Source organism: Pseudophryne corroboree, chromosome 10 (assembly GCF_028390025.1).
Source record: "Pseudophryne corroboree isolate aPseCor3 chromosome 10, aPseCor3.hap2, whole genome shotgun sequence".
NCBI classification, from domain to species: Eukaryota; Metazoa; Chordata; class Amphibia; order Anura; family Myobatrachidae; genus Pseudophryne; species Pseudophryne corroboree.
In genome coordinates, this window is record NC_086453.1 from 365,671,932 (window position 1) to 365,698,876 (window position 26,945).

General features: G+C 41.2%; 1 protein-coding gene, 1 long non-coding RNA gene and 1 pseudogene across 2 annotated transcripts in view; 1 reads left to right on the plus strand and 2 right to left on the minus strand.

Moving 5' to 3' along the window:
- LOC134965384 (nicotinamide N-methyltransferase-like) overlaps window positions 1–13,300 on the minus strand; it is a 55,333-nt gene extending 42,033 nt beyond the window's left edge. The window contains exons 1-4 of the mRNA XM_063941848.1: window positions 13,139–13,300; window positions 10,920–10,985; window positions 10,760–10,829; window positions 10,077–10,284 (exon numbers count right to left, since the gene is read on the minus strand). Of these exons, the coding sequence (XP_063797918.1) occupies window positions 10,077–10,284; window positions 10,760–10,829; window positions 10,920–10,985; window positions 13,139–13,300 (506 nt within the window). The remainder of the gene's footprint in view (window positions 1–10,076; window positions 10,285–10,759; window positions 10,830–10,919; window positions 10,986–13,138) is intronic.
- On the minus strand, window positions 11,349–11,468 carry LOC134967986 (5S ribosomal RNA; annotated as a pseudogene).
- An 11,066-nt stretch (window positions 13,301–24,366) lies between the features above and the next one.
- On the plus strand, window positions 24,367–26,030 carry LOC134965676 (uncharacterized). The gene is made up of 3 exons (XR_010188490.1): window positions 24,367–24,397; window positions 25,677–25,763; window positions 25,952–26,030. It is a non-coding gene; the product is annotated as an uncharacterized LOC134965676 (long non-coding RNA).
- Window positions 26,031–26,945: the final 915 nt, after the last annotated feature.

The window sequence follows — 26,945 nt, forward strand, 5'->3', positions numbered from 1 at the left end:
TAAATGCACCACAGGTATGGATGGATAGTATACTTGACGACACTGTGGTAGGTAGAGCAGTGGCCTACTGTACCGTACAGCTATATATTATATACTGCTGGTCAGCAAAATTATGCACTGTCCTCCTACTATATATATACTGTGCAAAACTTAAATGCACCACAGGTATGGATGGATAGTATACTTGACGACACAGAGGTAGGTAGAGCAGTGGACTACTGTACCGTACTGCTATATATTATATACTGGTGGTCAGCAAAATTATGCACTGTCCTCCTACTATATATACTGCGCAAAACTTAAATGCACCACAGGTATGGATGGATAGTATACTTGACGACACAGAGGTAGGTAGAGCAGTGGCCTACTGTACCGTACTGCTATTTATTATATACTGGTGGTCAGCAAAATTATGCACTGTCCTACTACTATATATATACTGCGCACAAAGACTTAAATGCACCACAGGTATGAATGGATAGTATACTTGACGACACAGAAGTTAAGTAGAGCAGTGGCCTACTGTACCGTACTGCTATATATTATATACTGGTGGTCAGCAAAATTATGCACTGTCCTCCTACTATATATACTGCGCAAAACTTAAATTCACCACAGGTATGGATGGGATAGTATACTTGACGACACAGAGGTAGGTAGAGCAGTGGACTACTGTACCGTACTGCTATATATTATATACTGGTGGTCAGCAAAATCATGCACTATCCTACTACTATATATATACTGTGCAAAACTTAAATGCACCACAGATATGGATGGGATAGTATAATTGACGACACAGAGGTAGGTAGAGCAGTGGACTATTGTACCGTACTGATATAATTCTGGTGGTCACTGGTCAGCCAAATTTTGCACTGTCCTCCTACTATATACTACAATGCAGCACAGATATGGAGAGCTTTTCAGGCAGAGAACGTATAATACTGGTGGTCAATGGTCAGCAAAACTCTGCACTGTCCTCCTACTATATAATACTGGTGGTCCCCAGTCCCCAGAATAAAGCACACTGATCACAGATATTTGCAGCACACTGAGCACAGATATGGAGCATTTTTCAGGCAGAGAACGTAGATATTTGCAGCACACTGAGCACAGATATTTGCAGCACACTGAACATAGAAACTGAGAGAACGCCAGCCACGTACTCTCACTATCATCTCCAATGCACGAGTGAAAAATGGCGGCGATGCGCGGCTCCTTATATAGAATATGAATCTCGCGAGAATCCAACCGCGAAATGATGACGTTCGGGTGCGCTCGAGTTAACCGAGCAAGGCGGGAGGATCCGAGTCTGCTCGGAACCGTGCAAAAAAGGATGAAGTTCGGTGGGGTTCGGATGCCGAGGAACCGAACCCGCTCATCACTAATTATAACCTGTAGTCTGTTAATTTCTTCTTCTGTAATCTTACTGATGTTTCTGTTTCTGTGCTGCTATTGTGAAATGGAGATAGTATATAAGCCATCTATTAATTTATTGTGCTTGAGATTAACTATACACTTGAAACTAGCTTATCAACTAAAATAAAGACACAGACACAACTGCGTTGGATTAAATGGTCATTGAATTTATTAATTGGAATGACCTCACTCGTAGTGGGTGTCAAGGTAGACGCTTAATGTGACACTACATACCCAATAGGTCCAATCCTCATATATCAAAAAAGCTCCAATGTTGGAGATATTCAGACGGACAAATGGCTTGACAGGCTCTTAAATAGCGAACCTAATGGACCAATTAATTGGTATTATTGGTTACATATTGGACCTTAAAAGGAAAATGAGGAGAACTACTGCTACACATTAGAAAAATGGATCACTTAAGGAAGTATGTGAACACAGAAATGATCTAGTCAAATCCAGGATGATAATTCACTCCATTAAAACTAGCGGACAAAAAGAATGGTCCAAAGCACTACAGAATAGAGTACCTCTTTTACCTAAATTCTCTATATGTGAACAATCCTTATGAAATAATCTATTTAGATGGAATCATAAAATTACAATTTTGCATTTGTAGGCAAAACCAACATACCTTATAAACAACTAGGGGTATATATTCCTATATGGAGAGAAATTATCCTCACCAACTATCCTCACCAATTCATAAAGATGTGGAACCTAATGGGTTAAATGAATGGCAGAATATTTAACATCCAGAAACCTTTACAAGGCATACTGTGAATTGAAAAAAACACAAACTAGCAGGTGAGTAGTGCTTTCACAGTGAACAATGTGTTTTAAAAATAGCAATATATAATAAATTCCATATCCATACATAAGTATTTTTTATAATGATTTCATATAACATACTATAATAGATCCAAAAACATGTGTAATAGATTAAATAAATGGAGCCCTGTTCAATTCAAAATGTGAAAGAAATCCTTACTCTCCAAAAGAAAGTCAGTGGTGGCCCAGCATCAATGCAATGAAGCATATGGGTCCTGGCCACCCTATTATAGTGAAAAGGTGGTGACATCACTTCCTTGAACTTACGTGATTGGTACAATAATTACTGGCTTGAAATCTTAGAACTATGCTGGGTTTCATATTATAATTGGTATAGAATTATACTACTAATGTGTAAAAATTATTACACATTAGTAGTATAATTCTAAACCAATTATAATATGAAATCCTACATAGTTCTAAGATTCTTTTTGTCCGCTAGTTTTAATGGAGTGAATTATCATCCTGGATTTGACTAGATAATTTCTGTGTTCACATACTTCCTTAAGTGATCATTTTTTCTAATGTGTAGCAGTAGTTCTCCTAAATTTCCTTTTATTAAGGTCCACTATGTAACTAATAATACCAATTAATTGGTCCAGTAGGTTCACTATTTATGAGCCTTTTGCGCCATTTGTCCGTCTTAATATCTCCAACATTGGAGCTTTTTTGATATATGAAGATTGGACCTATTGGGTATGTAGTGTCACATTAAGCCCTATGAATTAGGCACTAATGTATAATGTGATAGTTTTAAAATTAATTAATTCTCAATTAGGCTGGATTGATATCATTACAAGTGATGTGGAATTCTTCCTTCTAACATCCCTGACTGATTATTCAAGTCCATTCTAGTCTGTCGATCCTAATTTGCCATTATCAGAGGTATGTCTTGCGTACTATTGTGACACTGTCCAACTCTCCACTTTTTCTCCATCTTCATTTACTTATTCTCCATTTTAAATGATATTGTTTATGATCATTATCTTAAATGTTCATTATTTTAATATTCAACTATTCCATGTCTTGTATATTTTCTGTATGTGGTAGTGTACCAAATGTAATTTCAAACTTAACACTTGTATAAACATTTTTATGTGTTGATTAAGTTGCCCTACTATTTTAGATATACCCCTGATGAAGTCTTGGTACAAGACGAAACGCGTTGGTTTATCATTCTGTTGTATCAGATGTAACTCCCGAATTCTTTGATAAGGAGGAAGAAGAGTAGAGATCTACCCATACCTTTCCTTGTCTTCAATGAATTGATTAATGCGGGAGATTCATACTATGCCATTATTGACATGTTATGGACACTAATCTTAATATTTTGTTTTAATAAATTTTATGAAGGAACATTTTGACCATTATGTTTTAAACCTGTTGACACTTAGTTGTGGAACCGTAAAAGGGTTTTTCTAATTTCTGGGGTTAACATATCCTGGGGGTGCCAATTCCTCTATTTTTATTTTATATGTATATATGTGGTTATGTATGTATATATGTGACTGTGTGCATATATGTGGTTATGTGTGTGGGGGAGGGAGGCAACATTGTCTCTTCCACCTCCAGGGATCTGGTATGAACTTACGCCCCTGGCTTGACGTAAGCTGTAAAACGAGGAACTCTACGTGCCGTACTGTGTAAAATGGGGACTCTGTAAGTCGTAATGTGTAAAAAGAGGGACTCTGTCTGCTGTAATGTGTAATAAGAGGGACTCTGCTGTACTGTGTAAAATGGGGACACTGCTGTACTGTGTAAAAAGAGGGACACTGTCTGCCGTACTGTGTAAAAAGAGGGACACTGTCTGCCATACTGTGTAAAAAGAGGGACACTGTCTGCCATACTGTGTAAAATAGGGACTCTATCTGGTGTAGTGGCACTACTGTTCAGCGTAATTTGAATAATGGAGACTACTGTGCAGCGTAATATGAATTGGTATGATTTTGTGGCCACACCCCTTCACCGTGAAGCCACACCCCTAGATTTTTAAAGCGCATCTGAGGCGTGCACTGGCTCTGTTGTTAATAAGGAGGGGGGGTGCTCCGATGCTGTTTCTTGCACACAGCGCTATAATGTCTAGTTACGACACTTCCACACACCGTAATGCCCCTTACACATTGCGCCACACACCGTAATGCTTATTACACATTATGACAGACATCAAAATGCCCATTACACATTACGCCACGCACCTTAATGCTTATTACACATAATGCCACAGACCATAAAGCCCATTACACATTATGCCAGACACCGTAACACCCATTACACATTATGCCACACACTGTAATGCCTTACATATTATACCACACACCATAATGCCTATTACATATTATGCCACACACAGTTATGCCAGTGACACCATTTTATGTCTTACACACAAAAATGCCCCTTATAAATTATGCCCCAGCTGGGCTGGTGGTAGTGAATACTAACACCATATTTCTTAATGGTACTCTGTACCACCCTACTTTCAGCACTACACACTCCTGTCCACTGTCACCAATGTACGAGGGACACTCTATGCATTTGTAGATATTAATAAATAAATATACCACAACAACACATAAGACAAATATATGAGTACAAAAAAGACATTCCACAGTGAATATGAAAAGGGAAAGTGTTCTTTTGCTGGGGTGCCACATATTTTCCTGACTGTCCGCTCCACAGCTGCCTCATTTAGAGGTCCATTTATTAACATTATTTTCACTAAAATATTGTGAAAAGGGCTGTTTTCTGTTTTCACACCCTTTCACATTATTTTAGTATCACCTGAATGTATTAAGGGGCATTTGGAGCAGTTTTCATGAAAAGCTACTCCAAACCCTTTAAATCACTTTTTTTAGTAAATCACATAGCAATCCCCATACTTGTAATGGAAAATGCGATGTGGCCGAATTTACTAAAAAAAATGTGAAAAAATACCGCAGTGTGCCCTGTGATAATTTTCCCAGCTCAGGCTGGTGAGATCACAGGGCAGCACTCTGATAGGCAGTCATTTCCCCAGCTTTCTCTGACCCTGTTGGTGGGGGCAGAAAATGCACAGCAGGACATCGGGGTATTTTTTATGAAAAATACCCAGATGATGCAGCGGAGTGTCATCGCAGAGACTGAGCTTTGCTCACAAGCTTTGTACCTACATGCGATAATTGATACATCCCTGCGATGTAATCAATTATCGTGGTGTGACTTTGGGCGATGACAACCGCATCCAAGGATGCATAAGGTGATAAATAGGCCACTTAGTCCTCCCTGCATATATCATAATTTCCTCCCCCAGAGCTGCCTCTCATTACCCCCTCTATAGCTCTCATTCTCAGTCAGTTCCTTCCATATTACACTGAGCCACTTGCAGCACTCACTGACCTCATAGCTCACCCACTGACCCCTCCCCCACAGTTTACTCACTGACCACACAGCACACACTGGCCTCACTGTACCAACAACAGCACTCACTGTCCACCTCAGAGACACCCTCACTGGCCCCTTACATCATTCACTTTCTCCTTCACTGTCTACCATGTGTCACCCTTGTCCCTTTCAAAGTTCTCCTCACAGCCCTCCCCTTTCCTCTACTATCCACATTACAGCACCACCCTTCCACAGCCCCTTCTAACAACCACCCACAGCACTCCCTAACCCTTTTAATGTCCACCTCACATCAACACCCCACAGCAGGCCCCATCAGTGTCCACCCCATAGCACTTTCCCTCTCTCCAACACCAGCAATCTCGCTGGTTTCTCCAATAACCACCCATCATCAGCACAAACAAACTTACCCGCTCTACTTTTGATACAAACAGAAAGAAGAAGACAACTCTCTATGTTGGGGCACTCATTATGAAGTTAAAACATAACTTTTATTGACTTCAAAAAACTCACATAAACATTACAACATATAACATAAATAATAAGGCACCAACAGAGGCCTTATACCATTAGCACTCCCCTGTTAATCAAATTGTATTTTACCTATAAAGGGTAATTGATCTAAACAACATTTCAGGTAATTTATTAGAAGGGTTTAAAGCATAGTAAATATTCTCTATTTGCAGATCTTCCTATGACAAATGATTACTTTGTATCTTATATTGTAGCCACTAATGTCCTGTTGTGACAGGATGTGGCTTTTTTATCAAATTCTAAACCAATTCTTTGTAGTATGTTGCTGTTCAATAGTAACTAATATATCGTAACACTGTAACTTATTCTGCTGTTGCCTGAATAATATCTGGCAAGGATTGTTAATAAATGCCATATTATTTGGAAATAACTTACTAAATTGTTGCCACAGATAGGGTAAAGTTCAGAAGGAAGAGGGTAACAGGTGTGCCTAGTTTCTGCTTTTGTAGAACTGCTAATAAGCATTGAATCCACAATGAGAGAACTGTGATTGGCACATATGTATTCCCCAAGAGCTGTATCTGCTTTCAACCTTCCCTGAGTTCCTGAGTTGGCAAAGAATGATGAGAGTACAGGGGAGAGGTCCCTAATAGGGGTCCTTAATTGGATTCAAATCAGTTCCCAACGAAAATATTATTACTAAAACACCTTGTTAATCATTTCAATTACCTTGGATGAAATTAATCTCCAAGTACCCCTAAAATAGGAAAACTAGAAAGAAGTTTTATGATTTCATTAAATATTAACACTCAATCAATCCCCTCCAGCTGATATTTGGAACTAACTGAAAATGATATTTTTCCTCTGCGTCCTTATCCCTGCAGATGTTATCTAATATATAGATGTTTTTTCAGGAATATGCTTAGGGATAATCACATGTCAAAACGTACCAAGGAACTGCATCACCTAAGTTAGACACAACTGGCTAAGTCTATAAAAAGAATAGACCTCAGGAGTAACAATTCATATATTTACATACAAGTACATGCATCTTTTCTTCATGATAAATTGAATGCGAATACCAACTTATTAAAGGGATTGTAGTACAGAGAGATATTACAAGTATAGAGAACTTAAAATTAAATTCCCTATTAGCGGCAAGCTTAACATAACCTTTTTTTCATACAGTATTTAGTGTCCTATTTTAGGAAAGTAAAAGCTCCCTATCCCAATCTGTACAGTAACTCTCAAGGAGTGAACAGCGACTGTGTAAGCCCTAACTCCTGGATTCCATTAAGCTTTGACTGTGTGGAACAGTCAATTATGCCTCTTATTTCTGTACCATAATTTCCAGCATTATTATGAATGATTTCTTGCCCTAATATCCAGGTATTCCTGAACAGGGTAATAATTCATACAAGTGGAAACAAACTCTTCTTCGTGATGTATTAAATATATATAGCACAATTCTAAATTGAATTATTGTGCAATTGTACAATTCATATGTAATACCCATCTCCAACCAATTTTCATTTTGCCATATTTTTAGGACCTTAGGACCTTTGTGGACAATACCTATGATATAAATTCCTCATTATTTCTATGCCCTCTCATTGGTAATCTGATTCAGAGACACCAACAGTAGAAGCACACTTCTTCCTTGGAGAAGCACCATACATTCTTACATTAGCAATCCGATGTCATTTGATATGATTGCAGACAGTAGAAATCGGTGATGCCACCTCCTTGGGAAACTTCTTTCTAGTTTTCCTATTTTAGGGGTACTTAGAGATTAATATCTTCCAAGGCAATTGAAATGATTAACAAGGGGTTTTACAGTAGTAATAATATTTTTGTTGAAAGCAGATACAGCTCTTGGGGTATACATATGTGCCAATTACAGATCTCTCATTATGGATTCAATGCTTATTAGCAGTTCTACAAAAGCAGAAACTGGGCACACCTGTTACCCTCTTCCTTCTGAACTTTACCATATCTGTGGCAACAATTTAGTAAGTTATTTCCAAATAATATGGCATATATTAACAATCATTGCCAGATATTATTCAGGCAATAGCAGAATAAGTAACAGTGTTACGATATATTAGTTACTATTGAACAGCAACATACTACAGAGAATTGGTTTAGAATTTGATAAAAAAAGCCACATCCTGTCACAACAGGACATTAGTGGCTACACTATAAGATACAAAGTAATCATTTGCCATAGGAAGATCTGCAAATAGAGAACATTTACTATGCTTTAAACCCTTCTAATAAATGACCTGAAATGTTGTTTAGATTAATTACCCTTTATAGGTAAAATACAAATTGATTAACAGGGGAGGGCTAATGGTATAAGGCCTCTGTTGGTGCCTTATTATTTATGTTATATGTTGTAATGTTTATGTGAGTCTTTTGAAGTCAATAAAAGTTAAGTTTTACCTTCATAATGAGTGCCCCAACATAGAGAGTTGTCTTCTTTCTGTTTGTATCAATTTACTCTACAACTCCTGGAGCAAAGCCGGCTTAAGTTGATCATTCATAATTAAGTGTTCATCGCAGAATTAAAAATTCTTGTCTCAGATTTTATTTATGATACCGGTTCTTGTAATTAAGCAACCCAGTGCGCTATTTCTATTTCCCCTACCAACCTGTTATTCTGCTCTACTTTGGCCTAGTGTCCTGTTGCTGCTCAGCTCCCCAGCAGGGGTGCACAGCAGCCTGATGCACATGCATAGTCAAACCTGACTGTAAGTGAGAGAGGGAGGAGCTCAGGGAGGCGGAGCTACCAGGCCAGCTTCTCTTACTGTGTTATAGTGCAGAGAGGCCAGGCAGGGAGCATCCTCTCTACCTACCTCCTTCCTGCCTCCCACAGCCAGCCATGTGCAAGCAGAGTGTGGCTGCAGGTGGCCCCGGAGCTAAGATGGCAGATGGCACCATGCCCCCCATCCCAGCCCGCCACTGGCTGCATCCCACCTATAAAAGTAGATGCCAGTATTTTAATTGATCTGACTTAATAATATGTTCATTCATTGACCACAAGAGACCAATAACGAAAACCCAACAGAATGGTTCCCCATACTGCAGCCAGACTCATGACGGGTATGTGCTATAAGGCTCCTTCTAATTAATTCATGTCTATATTCTGCAAAGAGCAACTTCATGTCCCTCAGTAAAGGTTTTTTATTTTTACCTATTGCTCTCCTTCAGGAGAGAACAGAAGAAGAATCCATATAGATTTAGGCGATGAATGAAATAGAAACCCAGGGATTTGGACAAGTTGTTTATTTCAAATGAAAGAGTTATACAGTAATGTGTTTAGTAATATTAGCTAAGTCTGGTGAAATACATATAACAGGAGACCATGGAGGTCATTCAGATCTGATTGCTGGGCTGTGTTTTTTGCTGTCTTGCGATCACATTGTCGCCGCCTACAGGGGGAGTGTATTTTTGCTGTGCAAGTGTGCGATGCTATGTGTACGCCGAGCTGCTAAAATTCTGTGTGTGCTGTCTCTGCGTATCCCAGGACTTACTCTTCCAGTGCGATCGGGGCCAGAGCTGATGTCAGATACCCTCACTGAAAATGATTGGGAATGACTGCGTTTTCCAGACTATTCCCAGTAAACAGTCAGTTATCACCCACAAACTGCTTCCTCCTGTCAATCACCTTTCGAACGCCCATGCAAATGGATTTTTTGCACAATCCCGTCACTGACAGACGATTCCCTTTGTTGCTGTCCGATGCGCATGCACATTGCGTTGCATACACATGCACAGTTAGGACCTGATAGCCGCTGTGCGAAAACGCACAGCAGTGATCAGATCTGAATTACCCCCAATGGCATGAGCTGTACAACAGATATTTATTTCATCCCAAGATAAATAATGGTCAGTGTAAAGCATTTGGAATAGGTTACTGAGTACTGACACTGGGGTTACACTTGATAAATGTTTTGGAAAATATGTTTTCTTACCTGTTTCCTTCTGTGCATTTAATATATGGCATTACGTGAGACCAATCAAATGCTCCTGTATGTGTGTTAATCCATTTGTTCAGCTCCATAATACATTGCTCAGAGCACTTCAGCACAAGGATCTGTTTGAAATATCCACTGGCTGTATAGAGATGATGAATGATGGATCCAAAACTGATGTCAATCAAAAGGTCTCCCTTAATGTGACCTGCAGGGAAAGATCCCAGTGATTACAGAGTGTAATATAATATGTAGCATCTACAGTACTCTACTATGCATCACTCTGTAATGTCCTGTTACTGGTAGACATGTGCGGGTTCAGATTTACCCTTTATTTTTGCAAAATGTATTTAAAGTTCGGATTTATCCAGATTTATCTTATTGGTTATTCAAAACAAGTGGGAACCTGCATATCCCTAGATACAGGTAAGCCACTTCCTCACAACACACCTGTTGCTGCTTCACTGTAATGTATGAGGTATGTAAGTACTTCTTTGATCAGCATTTCCAGTAACTGGAGTCACCTTTCCAGCATATTCACACAGACATTTACAGACCTCAGAAGTGTCCATAATTTGCCATAATGTAAACTCTTAGGAAACATACACACTTAGATATCACTGATGCCTGGCGTGTGTGAGTTACCAGTTCCCTCTGCTAGTGTCTATTACAATGCAATGCACCTAGCCCATTCCAGGAGACTGTGCTGAGTAATATGATATACAACACTTGTATAGCTGTGTGAAAATGAGTCTGTATGTGAAGAACAACAGAACTTGGCATTTAAACAAAGTGTTGCCACTGCATTGTAGCACTTATAAAACAGATTTAGAGACTCATTACCTGGACACAGACTTGTAGAACGTGACTGGAGAAGGAGTAAGACTCTCTTTTGAGTGCACTCTTAGGCTGATAAACAATGATCAAGATATAGGTAAGTATATTAAAACTTGACTTTTAATGAGAATAATTAAAAGCTGGTATCCAAAATTACACACACAAACATACAAATAACATAAATATAAAAAATATATCTTTGGTCTTCAATTATGATAGGCGGTATGATCCTAAATTGAGTTATGAGACCAAAGCTGCCAATTCCGCATGCTGGTATCAAAAATAGAGGCACTGGATTTGTGCCAGTTAGCTCAGCCCCAAAAATCACAAATGATAGCTTTTTGTGCAGGACAAATAATAATGTAGAAAAGTGAATAGATTGAAGGAAGATAAGAGCAGTGATTCTGCTGTCAGTGTTAGGCAAGGAATAAGAGAGTTCTACTAAACTCGGTATTCCCTGGCGGTCACCCATCCAAGTACTGACCAAGCCCAACACTGCTTAGCTTCCAAGAGCGGACGGTATTGGGTGTCTTACAGTGTGGTATGATAGTAGGTTGTCCGAACTCATCAGCTCCCTGGATCACTGATGAGAGATCACTATAAGGAAATTATTTGTACCAGATAAAGTGAGAAAATAGAATAAAGGTGGATCGGCTGCCAATGTTAGGCGGAGATGAGACTGGAGTATTACAATCGCCCGTATAGGTACTCCAGATCATTGGTGAGAGTCCATGGATGGAGGAAAAGATGCTGGTTTTAGATAACAAATAGAATAAAGTAAATTGTACACTTGTGTATGCAGATATAGAGATCTATCAAAAGAAATGCGCACAATGATTGCTGGCCTGTATAATCAAATATACAGCAATTCAGACCTTCAAGAAAATAGCAATATTAAGCAGTATATTCATCTGTGAAAAATAATGCATGTACAATCTTTTTTGATAAGGTCCTTAAATGAGACACAAATAATGTTCGGCATCAACATTTGCTAGCAGCACAATGGCTAGAGGTAACAACCCTTAATATTGGGAAATGAAAAAATGCCTGTTCTAATATGTGGAAATTAAGTGTCACCGATCAGCTATCCTGCCCTCCTGCAGCTGGCTCCCAGACTCACGGCCTCCCTATCTCCCACCGGACAGGTTCTGCAGCCACAGTGCCGTCAGACCTCCTATCATAATTGAGGACCAAAGATATATTTTTTTATATTTATGTTATTTGTATGTTTGTGTGTGTCATTTTGGATACCAGCTTTTAATAATTCTCATTAAAAGTCAAGTTTTATTTTTACTTTTAAGTTTTACTTGTCATCTGACATTGATATTACACAGGGTTCTTCAATCCTCACTCAATACACTGTAACTACAGTATGTAAGTGGGCAGATCTAATGATGTAATACATACAGATGGAGCCTCACTCATCTATCCGTCTCTGGCATTTGGCGTATGGCATTACTGGTGAGTGTAATACTAGTGATAATCCACAAGATTTTGCTTTTAAAAATCACCGTTGTGCATGCATGAGGTGTCAAATAAAATACTATAGTGCAAGAATCACCATTGTGCATGTGAGAGGTCTCCACTGAAATACACTATAGCACTAGATATACTATACTGTACAGTAATGTATGTTATATAGACATGTCAGTGGACAGATATAATGATGTAATGCATATTCCTAACACTCAATGGCAATCAGTATGTACTGTACACAGTCATGTTCCGTCATCAAAGAAAGAGTCATAGGCATTGCATTTAGCAAATTAAAAAAGTTATTCTTCACTTTAACAACTGCATAGAAATATATAATCTTAGATCCATCATAAAGTATCATTATAAAAATGTATTTATATAGTCCAAGCATTTTATGAAGTGCTGTACAGAGAATATATTTGTCATGCACCCTGCCCCATTAGAGAATACAGTCTAAATTCCCCAACACACACCTGTACACATGCAATCACTCACACTAGGGTAAGTTGGTCAGTACAGTATACATACTGTCAGTATAATATACATACCCTCACTGAAAGCACGGTGTAAACATTCCATTGGAAATTTAATTGAATCGTCTCCAAAGGTCATGTCTGGTTTGTTAGAAAAATATGTTTCCAGATGTTCTCTAGAATCAATGCCATGTACAGGATAGAATTTATGGGCGCTGGAATCCATCTTGTATTACTGTGTCACAGGCTGTCTGACACTCACGTCTATTAATTTACTGTCTCAGGAATTCTGCTTATATTCACCAGGATCCAGTTACAGTATGTATATTCATCAGTAACCAGGATATCCGTGTTATCATATGATGGTTTATCAGCCTCAGGAGCTGTCTTGAGAATGCTGGTGACAGAGTGATCATCTCCTACAGCAGAATAAATCATCATACTATTTATTTTTTAATTTATATTTAAATATTGTAAAATATTTAAGCAATTTAATTAAAATATTTCTAGTGCAAACACATACTGTATACAGATATTGGGCCTGACATTGTGAAATTAAAATTCAAAGCCATAGTCATTTGTTTGAAAGCAAGTTTGAAGTTTGAACAGTGAATGTATAATACTAATAATATTTCTCTTATGTCCTAGAGGATGCTGGGTTCCACATTAGTACCATGGGGTATAGACGGGTCCACCAGGAGCCATTGGCACTTTAAGAGTTTGAGAGTGAGGGCTGGCTCATCCCTCTATGCCCCTCCTACCAGACTCAGTTTAGAAAATGTGCCCGGAGGAGCCGGTCACAGCTAGGGGAGCTCTACAGAGCTTTTCTAGAAAAGTTTATTTTAGAGTTTATTTTTTTACAGGAGGCTGTTGGCAACAACCTGCCTGCACCGAGGGACTAAGGGGGGGAGCAGTGTCCGTCCTGTGGGGTCTGAGCCACTGACTCCGCTGACTGGACATTGAGCTCCAGAGGGATCGGATCGTTCTCCGCCACAGGGGAACGCTCGCCCCAGCAGCATGTCGCCAACCCCTGACAGAGCTGAAGAAGTGGTGAGTCAACGACCCCCCTAGGAAGCGGGGGGCCGGTGTGAAGATGGCGGCAATGGGGAGGGAGCACAGTATTAACTGCGCTCCAGGAAGGTACCAGAGGCACATAGTGCGGCGCTGTGAGGGGCACCCTAGGCCAGCGCTTACCACCCACACTGGTCAGCAAGCCTGTCAGGGTCCACGGATCTCAGCCAGCAAAAGTCCTCAGGCCAGTATAATCATCTGAAGAGTGGGAAGACAGTGCCATTAAGGGGGCGGAGCTTCTCCTCAGAGCGGACCCAGCAGCGTTCCAGCGCCATTTTCCTGCCTTCACAGCACTGGGAGGAAGAACAGGTCCCTCCACAGCAACTCCAGCTTACTGTATATGGTACCAGGGGGTTGTAGAAGGGAGTGGAGGCTGTAATTAGACTGTGTGTCCTATTAAGGAGCACAGCCAGCGCTAATAAGGGGTCTCCCTTTGCTAGAAAGCGCTGTGTGTTGTGTTTGCTCCAATCTCTGTCTCTCTCGCTTGCCATTCTTGGGGGGGAAACTCTGTCTTCCCCCACCTGTGTATGTGTGTGGAGTGTTTGGGGGTCTCCTTTAGCTAAGTCCAGGGACACTGTGCCATATGCTGCAGAGGATTTATCCTCCCAGGATGATCCCATTCCATGTAATCAGGGTAGCACTGGTTTAGCACAGATACCAGCAAGGGAACCAGAGTGGTTTTCCTCTATCAAAACTTGGATTTCTCAGATTTCTGACAGGGTTGCCAGTAATGAGTCTGCAACCCAGGTATTACAGAGCTCTATGGCTGTATGCACCATGTCTGCTACCTCAGGACACCCTGCTATATACCCCCACAAACATGCGCTGGTACATGTCACACAAGACGACACGGATACCGATTCTGACACCACAGATGGTGATGGGGATGTGTTGCGGGGGTCCGCATCTCTTGCAAGGGGGGTGCAATTGTTGATAGAGGCTATCAGGGATGTGTTAAATGTTAATGATACCACACCTGAGCAGGTTGAGGAGGCTTTTTCTCTGAAAATAAGAAAGCTTCGCTAACCTTCCCTGCGTCAAAGGAGCTGAATGTTATACTTGAAAAAGCATGGGTTAACCCCGAAAATAAGTTTTAGATCCCTAAGAGGGTTCTGGTGGCCTTTCCTTTCCCTGAAGAGGACAGGAAAAAGTGGGAAAACCCGCCGATTGTTGACGCATCTTTATCCAGACTCTCAAAAAAGGTGGTTTTACCTGTTCCGGGATCTACCGCCTTAAAGGAGCCGCAGATAGAAAGATTGATAACACACTTAAATCACTGTATACTGCGTCTGTGGCCATATTACATACCACTATTGCTAATGCATGGATTGCAAAGGCAATAGTGAAGTGGTCGGCTACCTTGCTTGAGAATTGGGATACGATGAATAGGGATGACGTTGCACTATATTTACGCAACATACAGATGGATCCATGTTTAACTTGGCCTTTAATAGGATTAAGTGAGCCAGGTCAGTCAGACTTAATCCCCTGCTGTATTGTTCTCTGTATTGTATTGCAGCTGAGAACAATAGATAAAACGCTTATGTTAATAAACCATGGTACAGATGTAGCCACCTTTCTCTTGACTGTTTCTCCGCCGAGATGGGCGTTTAGTCACGCTAAGGCGATAGCTGAGTTTAATCACAGGTAGGCGCGTTGAGGCGATCTAGATACTCATCATGCATTACACATCTCCACCACTGTGTGGCTAATGCTCCACTAATCCAGTACTTTCGATCGTACAGTATAGCAGCGGATTGATCTACAGCTCTGGCAATACTGTAGGCGTAACGGGAGGCGGTGGAAAAAGATGGTGACCTACAGTACTGTATGTAGAGTACTGTACTGTATTGTATGGAGTACTGTACTGTATGTGTATGGAGACGTAACTACAGTAATTGTGTAAAAGGAAGAATGTACAGGACAATGTATAAACACCGTGCTTTTAAAATACAGGAGCGTCTGAGTTCGCTAATGCATAATGGGAATGGAGCGCTAGCAGGAGGCGGTGGAAAATACCGTGCTTTACAAATGCGAGCGTCCGAGTCCTCTAAGGCATAAAGCAACACCAATGGGGTGGGGGCTGGGCGCTGTGTGCAGTACTTTCACACATGAAATTGGGAATCTCTCATGAGGCGTCGTGGGCTAGGGGTGAAGGCTCCCACCTCCCACGCTGGGGGTCCAGGGTTCGAGACCTGATGTGCTTTCTTTTTTTTTTTTTTTTATTGTAAAAATACACTGTATTATTTTATTTACATTGTAAGACAGTCAATGGAAAGGTGCACACAAGTTACATATAAATCAGAGTACATCTGCAGGAGCGATTCTTTACGCTAAATGCACCTAAACAGCGTGAATGAAATGAGTGTATTCTGACGCTACTAACTGAGCAAAACAGTACTGTACTGTAGATCTTCAGCGTTTGTGTATTGCACATGACCTGAATTCCCTCCCTGGGGAGAAGGGCGATGGGGGTAGGGGGAGACGATGGAAAATACTGTGCCTTTGAAATGCAATTATATGAGCGTCCGAGTCCACTACGGCATAGTGTAAACCAACACCAATGGGAAGGAAGTGCCAACCTTTTTTTTTTATGTGTTCCCGTGACATTCATTTTAAAAAATTCTTTTTTCTCTCTAATACTGTACATCCAATGGAAGGATGAACACAGGTTTCACATAAATCAAAGTACATCTGCAGGAGCGATTCTTTACGCTAAATGCAACTGCACAGCGGCAATGAGTAGGAATGAGTGTATTCTGACGGTACTAAGTGAGCAAAACAGTACTACAGTATACAGTAGATATTCGGCGTTTGTGTATTGCACATGACCTGAATTCCCTCCCTGTCTCTTGCATGATCTGTGCAGGCTCCCAGGGGGGAAGGGCAACAGGCTAGCAGGAGGCGGTGGAAAATACCGTGCTTTACAAATGCGAGCGTCCGAGTCCTCTAAGGCATAAAGCAACACCAATGGGGTGGGGGCCGGGCGCTGTGTGCAGTACTTTCACACATGAAATTGGGAATCTCTCATGAGGCGTCATGGGCTAGGGGTGAAGGCTCCCACCTCCCACGCTGGGGGTCCAGGGTTCGAGACCTGATGTGCTTTCTTTTTTCTTTTTTTTTTAATTGTAAAAATACACTGTATTATTTTATTTACATTGTAAGACAGTCAATGGAAAGGTGCACACAAGTTACATATAAATCAGAGTACATCTGCAGGAGCGATTCTTTACGCTAAATGCACCTAAACAGCGTGAATGAAATGAGTGTATTCTGACGCTACTAACTGAGCAAAACAGTACTGTACTGTAGATCTTCAGCGTTTGTGTATTGCACATGACCTGAATTCCCTCCCTGGGGGGAAGGGCGATGGGGGTAGGGGGAGACGATGGAAAATACTGTGCCTTTGAAATGCAATTATATGAGCGTCCGAGTCCACTACGGCATAGTGTAAACCAACACCAATGGGAAGGAAGTGCCAACCTTTTTTTTTTATGTGTTCCCGTGACATTCATTTTAAAAAATTCTTTTTTCTCTCTAATACTGTACATCCAATGGAAGGATGAACACAGGTTTCACATAAATCAAAGTACATCTGCAGGAGCGATTCTTTACGCTAAATGCAACTGCACAGCGGCAATGAGTAGGAATGAGTGTATTCTGACGGTACTAAGTGAGCAAAACAGTACTACAGTATACAGTAGATATTCGGCGTTTGTGTATTGCACATGACCTGAATTCCCTCCCTGTCTCTTGCATGATCTGTGCAGGCTCCCAGGGGGGAAGGGCAACAGGCTAGCAGGAGGCGGTGGAAAATACCGTGCTTTACAAATGCGAGCGTCCGAGTCCTCTAAGGCATAAAGCAACACCAATGGGGTGGGGGCCGGGCGCTGTGTGCAGTACTTTCACACATGAAATTGGGAATCTTTCATGAGGCATCGTGGGCTAGGGGTGAAGGCTCCCACCTCCCACGCTGGGGGTCCAGGGTTCGAGACCTGATGTGCTTTCTTTCTTTTTTTTTTTTAATTGTAAAAATACCCTGTATTATTTTATTTACATTGTAAGACAGTCAATGGAAAGGTGCACACAAGTTACATATAAATCAGAGTACATATGCAGGAGCGATTTTTTACGCTAAATGCACCTAAACAGCGTGAATGAAATGAGTGTATTCTGACGCTACTAACTGAGCAAAACAGTACTGTACTGTAGATCTTCAGCGTTTGTGTATTGCACATGACCTGAATTCCCTCCCTGGGGGGAAGGGCGATGGGGGTAGGGGGAGACGATGGAAAATACTGTGCCTTTGAAATGCAATTACATGAGCGTCCGAGTCCACTACGGCATACTCAAAACTAAGGGAAGCACAAAGTACATTAACTACGTTGAATGCCTGCACGACGTCTGAGACGCACGACGTCTGAGACGCTCATTGAGCATAAGGACGGTGTCATGGCTGCTGGAAGGGACCGTCCTTACTCTATGGGTGAGCTGCGTCTCCTCGTTTGCTGGCGGGACAGAACTCTCGCCAGCAACGAGGAGAAAATGAGGGCGTACCGGAGGGCCAGCAGGGACATCCTCCGGAGGTATAACCGGAGGAGAACGGTGAGGTCACTCCAGAGGAGATGGAGTGACCTCGTTAGGAGGACCCCAAGACGCCTGCAGGCCATAAGGGATTGTAAGTACAGTACATTACTGTAGATTACTGTACTTTAAGTTACTGTAGTTACAGGTACAGTACATTATAGCAGGGGCTGCTGTAGCAGCAGGTATCCGGTCTATACAGCACTGTATTTGTGGTAAACAAATGGTTAAACAAGGACCAAACATTAACCCGGGTCAAAAGGTCAATTTGTTTTTTGGTGTCGACCTAGATGGTGCGGCTTTTGAAATTGGTTGACACCAGTTACTGTAGGTTGACATGGTCGTTAAGTTGACATGGAAGAAGATCGACATGAGTTTTACAAAAACAATTATTACTTTTTTAAACTTGTATATACAGTATACAGTAGTTCTTTACAATCCACGTGGTCTACGATTGTGCAGTGTACAGTATCATGCAGTGTACAGTATATGCAGTGTATCACAGTGTATCGTGCTGCGTAATTGCAGCGTGTCATGCAGTGTACATTCAGTATATGGTATTGTGCAGTGAGTGTAATGCATAGTGAATCACAATCACATCGTGCAGTGTACTGTATACACATGTGGTACTGTAATTGCAGTTTTTTGTGCAGTGTACATTGTATCATATTTTGCAGGGAAATGTTGTCGTATCACGCAGTGCATACAGTATGCAGTGTCGTGCAGTGCATTGTGTGGTTTAATTGCAGTGTGTCATGCAGTGTACCTGCAGCGTATTGTGCAGTGTATCGTACATTATCATTCAGTGTAACGTGCAGCTGTAATTGCAGTCTCCTGCCTCCCACGCTTAGAGTACCGATTTTTATACCCAAAGTTCAAGTACAGTAACTATTTTTTTAGTAGATTTGTGTTTCAGATAGTACAGTGTTCTAAGGGACGTTACTGTGGTAGAAATTATTCTAAGGGGTGTTACAGTGGCCTAATGTGTTCTGACGTGCATTACTCTTGCATAATGTGTTATAAGGTTCATGACTGTGGCAGATCTCTACTTTGTGACGTAATGTGGATATACTACTGCACTACTGTGATGTACAGTACAGTAACTTGAATAAGGTGCTCTACTGTGTGACACAACGTGAATCAAGGACAGTACTGTGACGTGAATACGGTGCTCTACTGTGTGGCACAACGTGAATCAAGGACAGTACTGTGACGTGAATAAACTGCACTACTGTGACATGACGTGAATAAGATGAATTCAGGTGAGTGCTGCATCATCTGTCATGGAATCAATTTATACTGTAATGAACAGTACTGAGATGGTTAAGGGTGGGAGGGCTGCATGCTGATGTGTGTCATAATGTTTATAAGGGCAATGCTAATGTGTGTTACAATGTCTATAAAGGTAGTGTTCTGTCTAATACCCTCGACCTACTGTACTGTAGCGATACTGTAAGTGTACTGTATGTCACATTTAGAAATGTCCCCCTTAAGTTTTGAAGACAGTACAGCACACTATGCCCTCCTGAGTGATTAGGTGCAGGGTACTAGAATGAACAATTCCATTGATTGTGATGTCATAAAGATGCTGTCAATGTTGAATTTCATTGACTGTACAGTATGCTGCCATTATACTGTATATATATTTTTACAGGGCTGGTAGCACGACGGCACAGGAGGCGGAACAGGCGCCGCCAAGCTGGTAAGTATTGTCAAATACAGTAGTGTACAGTACATAGTGATTTCTATAGTCCCACCCCCCTGTCCTGACCATCACAGATAACTCGCTGCAATCCGGATGGGAGGGAGGGTGGGACACTTCCTGTGAGATCAGGTGGCCCGTGATGTTAAGAATGTCTGTTTACAAAACTAACTGTAAATATTAAACACACAGTATAAATAACATTGTAGATAGCTGAATACCCGTGCTGCGCTACGGGATGAGGATGGTAAATTACAGTGATAGTTGTTTGTTAATTTACGTTTGACAGCTTCACTTACAGCACTGTTATTTTTTTTCTCGCAGTACCACCACCACCACCACCACCACCACCACCTGCGCTGCCAGGTATTGTGTAACGAGAATTCTGGTGTGACTGTCATCGTTACACTACTGTACATGTGTCCTGGATACTGTATAGTACATGTTACAAATTGACAGCTTCACTTACAGCACTGTTGTTTTTTTTCTCACAGTACCACCACCACCACCACCACCACCACCACCACCTGCACTGCCAGGTATTGTGTAACGAGAATTCTGGTGCGACTGTCATCATTACACTACTGTACATGTGTCCTGGATACTGTATAGTACATGTTACAAATTGACAGCTTCACTTACAGCACTGTTGTTTTTTTTCTCACAGTACCACCACCACCACCACCACCACCACCACCACCACCACCACCACCACCACCTGCGCTGCCAGGTATTGTGTAACGAGAATTCTGGTGCGACTGTCATCGTTACACTACTGTACATGTGTCCTGGATACTGTATATTACATGTTACAAATTGACAGCTTCACTTACAGCACTGTTGTTTTTTTTCTCACAGTACCACCACCACCACCACCACCACCACCACCACCTGCGCTGCCAGGTATTGTGTAACGAGAATTCTGGTGCGACTGTCATCGTTACACTACTGTACATGTGTCCTGGATACTGTATAGTACATGTTACAAATTGACAGCTTCACTTACAGCACTGTTGTTTTTTTTCTCACAGTACCACCACCACCACCACCACCACCACCACCACCACCGTCTGACCAGCAGAGCTCCGGAAGTGGTAATCATTATTTTTGTTACAGACACACTAGTTTCCTACAGTATTACTGTAATTTTTTTATTTTACAATACTTGTTATCTTGTACACACAGACCGCCTCGTTATTGATACGGAGCCAGAGGAGGAGGAGGAGGAAATGGGGGAGCCTTCAGGCCAGCCTGGTAAGAATTGTAATCTACTGTACAGTACTCTACTGTACTGTATTGTACATTTATTATTTATTGATTTATTAACAGTAACAATGGCTTGGGTTTGCGTGACCAGTGGTCAGGATTCCAGCAGTCAAGTGACCGACAGCGGTATCCTGATTGCAGAAATCCCATTGACTTTTCTTTTTGTTTTTTTTTATATTCAACACAGATGTCACTTACGTGGACTCTGAGTCGGAGGAGGAGCCACAGTATAGTAAGTACAGTAGGATTTTCTCAAGCCCATTCTTAAAAGTATTGACCAAGTCCACTTTTATTACTTTTCAGGCAGGGAATTCGAAACGTACAGTATTTCCCTCACTGTGAAGACCCCTTTTCGCCTCTGTATGCGAAATCTCCTCTCCTCCAACACTGTACATTGTGTTAAACCAATGCATTGGGTTTACGTGACCAGCAGTCAGGATTCCAGCGTTCAGGCGACAGACAGTGTCATCCTGATTGCAGCAATCCCAACAGGGTGAGGTACGGTATCCTAAACCTCTTCCACTAACCCCTAAATCTGGCCTCGACATTCTCGTCTCTGTGTGCAAAATCTACTCTCCTCCAACCTGACTGAATTTTTGTTATACTGTATTCAACACAGAATACAAAAGTACAAAAGTATACAGTATTTCATGTAATTTTTGTTTTCACAGGCCCTACACTGTCACAGGCCGTGGTGGAGGAGGAGGAGTACTCCCTGTCCCCCACCACACTGCACCCATCAAGTAAGTCCAGTCTGGTACATCTTGACTCTGTAGAGCCAGTTTGAGCAAGGAGAGATTGATTGCTTCTTTTTTTGGTGGTGTCCCAAACCAATCAGTCATTTCAGCCAGAGTCGTGTGGCAGACCCTGTGGCTGAAATGATGGGTTTGTTAAAGTGTGCATGTCCTGTTTATACAACACAACGGTGGGAGTGCCCAAGGACAATTCCATCTTGCGCCTCTTTTTTTTTTTTTTTTTTATCTTTGCATCATGTGATGTTTGTGGCAAATTTTTATAAGTGCCATCCTGTCTGACACTGCAGTGCCACTCCTAGATGGGCCAGGTGTTTGTGCCGCCCTCTTGGGTTACTTACAGTAGCTTAGTCATCCAGCGACCTCGTTGCACATTTTAGGACTAAAAATAATATTGTGAGGTGTGAGGTGGAAATTATGGTTATTGCGGTTAATAATACTATAGGCTCAAAATTTCACACAAATTCTATGATTTAAGCTGTTTTTGAGTATTTTTTTTTTTTAAAAACACGTCCAAATCCAAAACCAAACCACAAAACCCGAAAAATTTCCGGTGCACATCTCTAGTTTTAATAAAGTCCAGGAGGGAAACATTCTCCTAATGAAGACACTGCAAGCAATAGGACACGAGGATGTGCACAGAGACTGGAGGGGGGCGAGGTTCAGGGGGAATTTTAAGAAAAATTACTTCACAGAAAGTGCAGTGGACAAGTGGAATAGCCTCCCATCAGAGGTGATAGAGCCTAAAACAGTAGAGCTACAGTATTTAAACATGCATGGAAGAGACATACATAAGGATATCCTTACAAAGAAATAAGGATCAAATAAGGTTTGATGTAAAAAAAAGGGTAAAAAAAAGAGGCAGATTAGATGGGCAAAGTGGTTCTTACAGTATTTGTAGTCAAATTCTATGTTTCTGTATGCAGACCCTCCAACATGACCCGCCGCACTGCTCTGTTTCTAGACTTCGCCTCTTAATTTATGATTTCCATCACCTGTGTTGAACTAGTTAAATGATAAGAAAGCTGTTTCTTCACAGGTGATGGCAATAATAAATTAAGAGGGAAGTCCAGAACCAGAGCATTTTGTACCTAGTGGGGCGGGTCATGTTGGAGGGTATGTGTATTTCCTGGAATGAACCTTTTTTTTCTCATTAATGTTTTTTTTCACAGGCCCTACACTGGAACAGGCCACTGAGGAGGAGGAAGATGATGATGAGGCGGCATTTAGTGGTAAGAATTATTACTGACATTGATCTGATGCCATCAGAGTAGCACTTTTCATCAGATTTTTCTGGCAAATGTGTAGAAATCGGATGACAATTGTTTTTGTTTGAACTGGTGATATTGCCCATACAGTAGCAACCGATCACATTCCACATTAACATTTACAGTATCTAGTTACACTTACAGACGATAATACAGTACAGTAGGTAATATTTGATTGGTTGCTACTGTATGGACAACATCACCTGTTCTAAAAAAAACACCCATCTTACTAAATTTCTCTCTCTCTCTCTCTCTCTCTCTCTCTCTCTCCCCCCTTGTCACTGTCTCTCCATTCATCTCTCTCTATAGATACTGTCAGTGATGAATTTCCCATTAGGCACGAGAGGCACGTACTGTACCTATTGGTGGCATCTGTTTGGGGGCCTCAGTTGGATGCTTACAGTATGCTAATACTGTCATCCCAAAAATTACCACTACAGTAACTGCTAAATATTTTAAGTGTACTGTACAATATGCACATACAGTACTGTACAGTATACATAATTCAAAAGAAAAAAGAGTTGCTACCTTATTCTAGTCAGAATCACCGGCATACGGGCCACTCACAAATTTTCTGATGGTCTCGGTGGGGTCCCTTGGAATCACCATGCCTGTCACAAGCATACCTTTTTTTACCCACCTGTCACTGGGCCTGGACACTAGTGTACTATTACTATACTTTTTACTGTATACTGTATCTTATAATATTCTTCTCTTTTACCCACAGACGATGAGCCAGAATACATTTTTGGTAAATATACTGTACAGTAGCAATAGTTGGTACTGTAATTACAGTATTTTTTTTCTCCAACATTATTTTAAGTCAAACTGATATGACTAACTGTATTTTATCTTTTTACAGTCCGTCGCCAACCAGTGGAGGAGACACCTGGTAATAAAATATAAATACATAATGCACTGTACTGTATTCTAACTTACTGTAACATGTATAACACTGAGCTGATCATCTTCACACCCTCTGACATAACCTTACAGTACATACTGTACTTTCTCTCTTTTTTCACCCTCTTCACTCCACAAATGCATGCTGCGTTTCCTGACTACTGATATAATAGTGTGCAGAGCGTAGCAAGGCACCGTGCCCACCGCGTGGCGAGCGAAGCAAGCATGCAAGGGGCTGCGTTCCGCTCGCCGCCCCTGTCGGGATTGTGTGGTCGGGATTCCGGCATCTGTATTTTGACCACTGGGATCCCGTCCAGCGGGATTACGTACTGATCTCCAGTCTGAGCCTGCCCTAGGCATAGGCATACTTGCCAAATGCCTAGGGGCACAAGCAGCTTCTGCTGATTAATATGATATGCAGCATGCCTACAGTATATTCTGTGTGTGACTGCGTCTGTATCTGCATACAAAATGCATTACTTATGTGCAGCATTATGTGTATAAGGGGTACTACAGTACTTTGCTGTGTAACATACTGTAGCAAGGGCACTACTGTGTGGTCTAATGTGAACAAAGAGCAATATGATGTGATGCAATGTGAATAAGTGGGAATACTTTGAGGAGTAATGTGGTACTATCCTATGATGTAACGAGAATAAGAGACACTATTGCATGATATGTTGTGAATAAAGTTGCAGTACTGTGTGGCGTCATTTCAGATTAGGGAATTACTGTGTGGCCATGCCCCTTCCCAGCAAGAACATGCACCGTTTTGGGATGCACACCGAATGTGCACACTGTTCCTATTTTAAACATACAGTAGGTTGAAGGAGCACCAAAATGAGGACTGCTATGGTTGAGGGGTGATGGTGCTGGGAAAGGGGTACAGGGTCAGAGGCGGAAATAGCGTCTGTGCAAGGGGGCACCATCCAAAAACTTGACTAGGGAATCATATTGGTTATGGCTGGCTCTGAGTACAGTCCTCTATTATTGATAGTACTCCCTACAACACCACCTACAGTACTGTAACCCTCTTTTTTCTGAAGCTGTCATGAAATGTCATGACTGCTAATACATAAATGTCTACAGTATTTGTACTGTGGTGTTTTATTCCTTTGACAATTTGTTTATGACCTGTTGAAGCTAAACTCTTGTACAGTACTTTATGTTTTGAATACCAGCAATACAGTATAATACTGTACCTACAGTATACAGTAGTAATTGTATAGTATTTGAATGTGACTAAATGTTTTTTTTCTCCAATATAGTGCCAATGATTTATGGGGGCCCTAGACAGGGGCAAGATAGGTGGGCTGGCCCAGAAGCGGGCAGGCAGCAGCCCACTTATACAAGAGGTAAACTAAAGCAATGTTTAAATTACCTCGACAGCATACAGTAGTGTTCGATTTACTGTACTGACAATACAGTACTGTACATTGTAAATAACAAGATTGTCTAATATAGAGTAAAGTACTGTATTGCCATTACTACACTGTAAAGTATTCAGTATTTGTTTTGTAATACTGTCCTTTTTTTCCCACAGAACAGTTGCAGCGTGCCATTCTGCTCCTGCGGGTGGTGGTCCACCTCTTAGTGGACCACTTTTTTAATTTACTTTTAAGATTTATTTAATTTTATTTTGTTCAATAAATATATTTGCTATTGTACTCCATTGTATAGTATCTTTTTTCTACTGTATAAGCTAGGCATACTGTACACCATACAATTATCTGGCAGATAATCTGCCAGATCTGGCTGTTTGTAATGAAATTCTGGTAATGGATGAGAGCAAATGACAATCATCCATTACCATAATTTCATTCCAAACAGCCAAAGTACAGGCAGCAGTTGATTGATACTGTATGCACACTTCTCCGTCTTTTTACTGTTTTATGCTGTACATCTACCCCATGTGTGCTTTACAAGGAATGCAGAAAGATGCATCAAGGGACATGGCAGCAGTACAGTACAGTACAATGCAAGGGACTAGGACAATATCTCTCAGTAGATTGAGCATACTGTACATTGTAGCAATAGCATACAGTAAGTGTGACATGTACAGTATAATACAGTGGGTGGCATGTACAGTATCACTGGGAAACTGATTAGGATCAACTGGTAATGTACAGTACCAATGGTAACCTACTGTACTGTATATACAAAGTTGTATGTACTACAAAGTGTTAGTACAGTAACAGTATGACCCTGCCTGGATGAAGCCATCAGAAGCCATAGACTCATGCCCAGTAACAGAGGGATAAAATGGGGGACACTTCTACCATGCCCCTGAAATGCCCAAGTATTCTGCCCCTCAGCAAGCTTGTGCATACAGTACAACCCCTTCTCTTGAGTCACAGTGCTCCCCAGGCCGCCACAGACACCAGTGAAACAAGATGCCTAACCAAGTTGTTTTACATACAGTATACCACTCTTAATTGAATTCCCATCATACAGTAGTACTAATTTATACAGTACAGGAAGTTGGGAATACAAACATTGGAAACCACGTCATGTTTATTTTAAGAAACACTTTATTT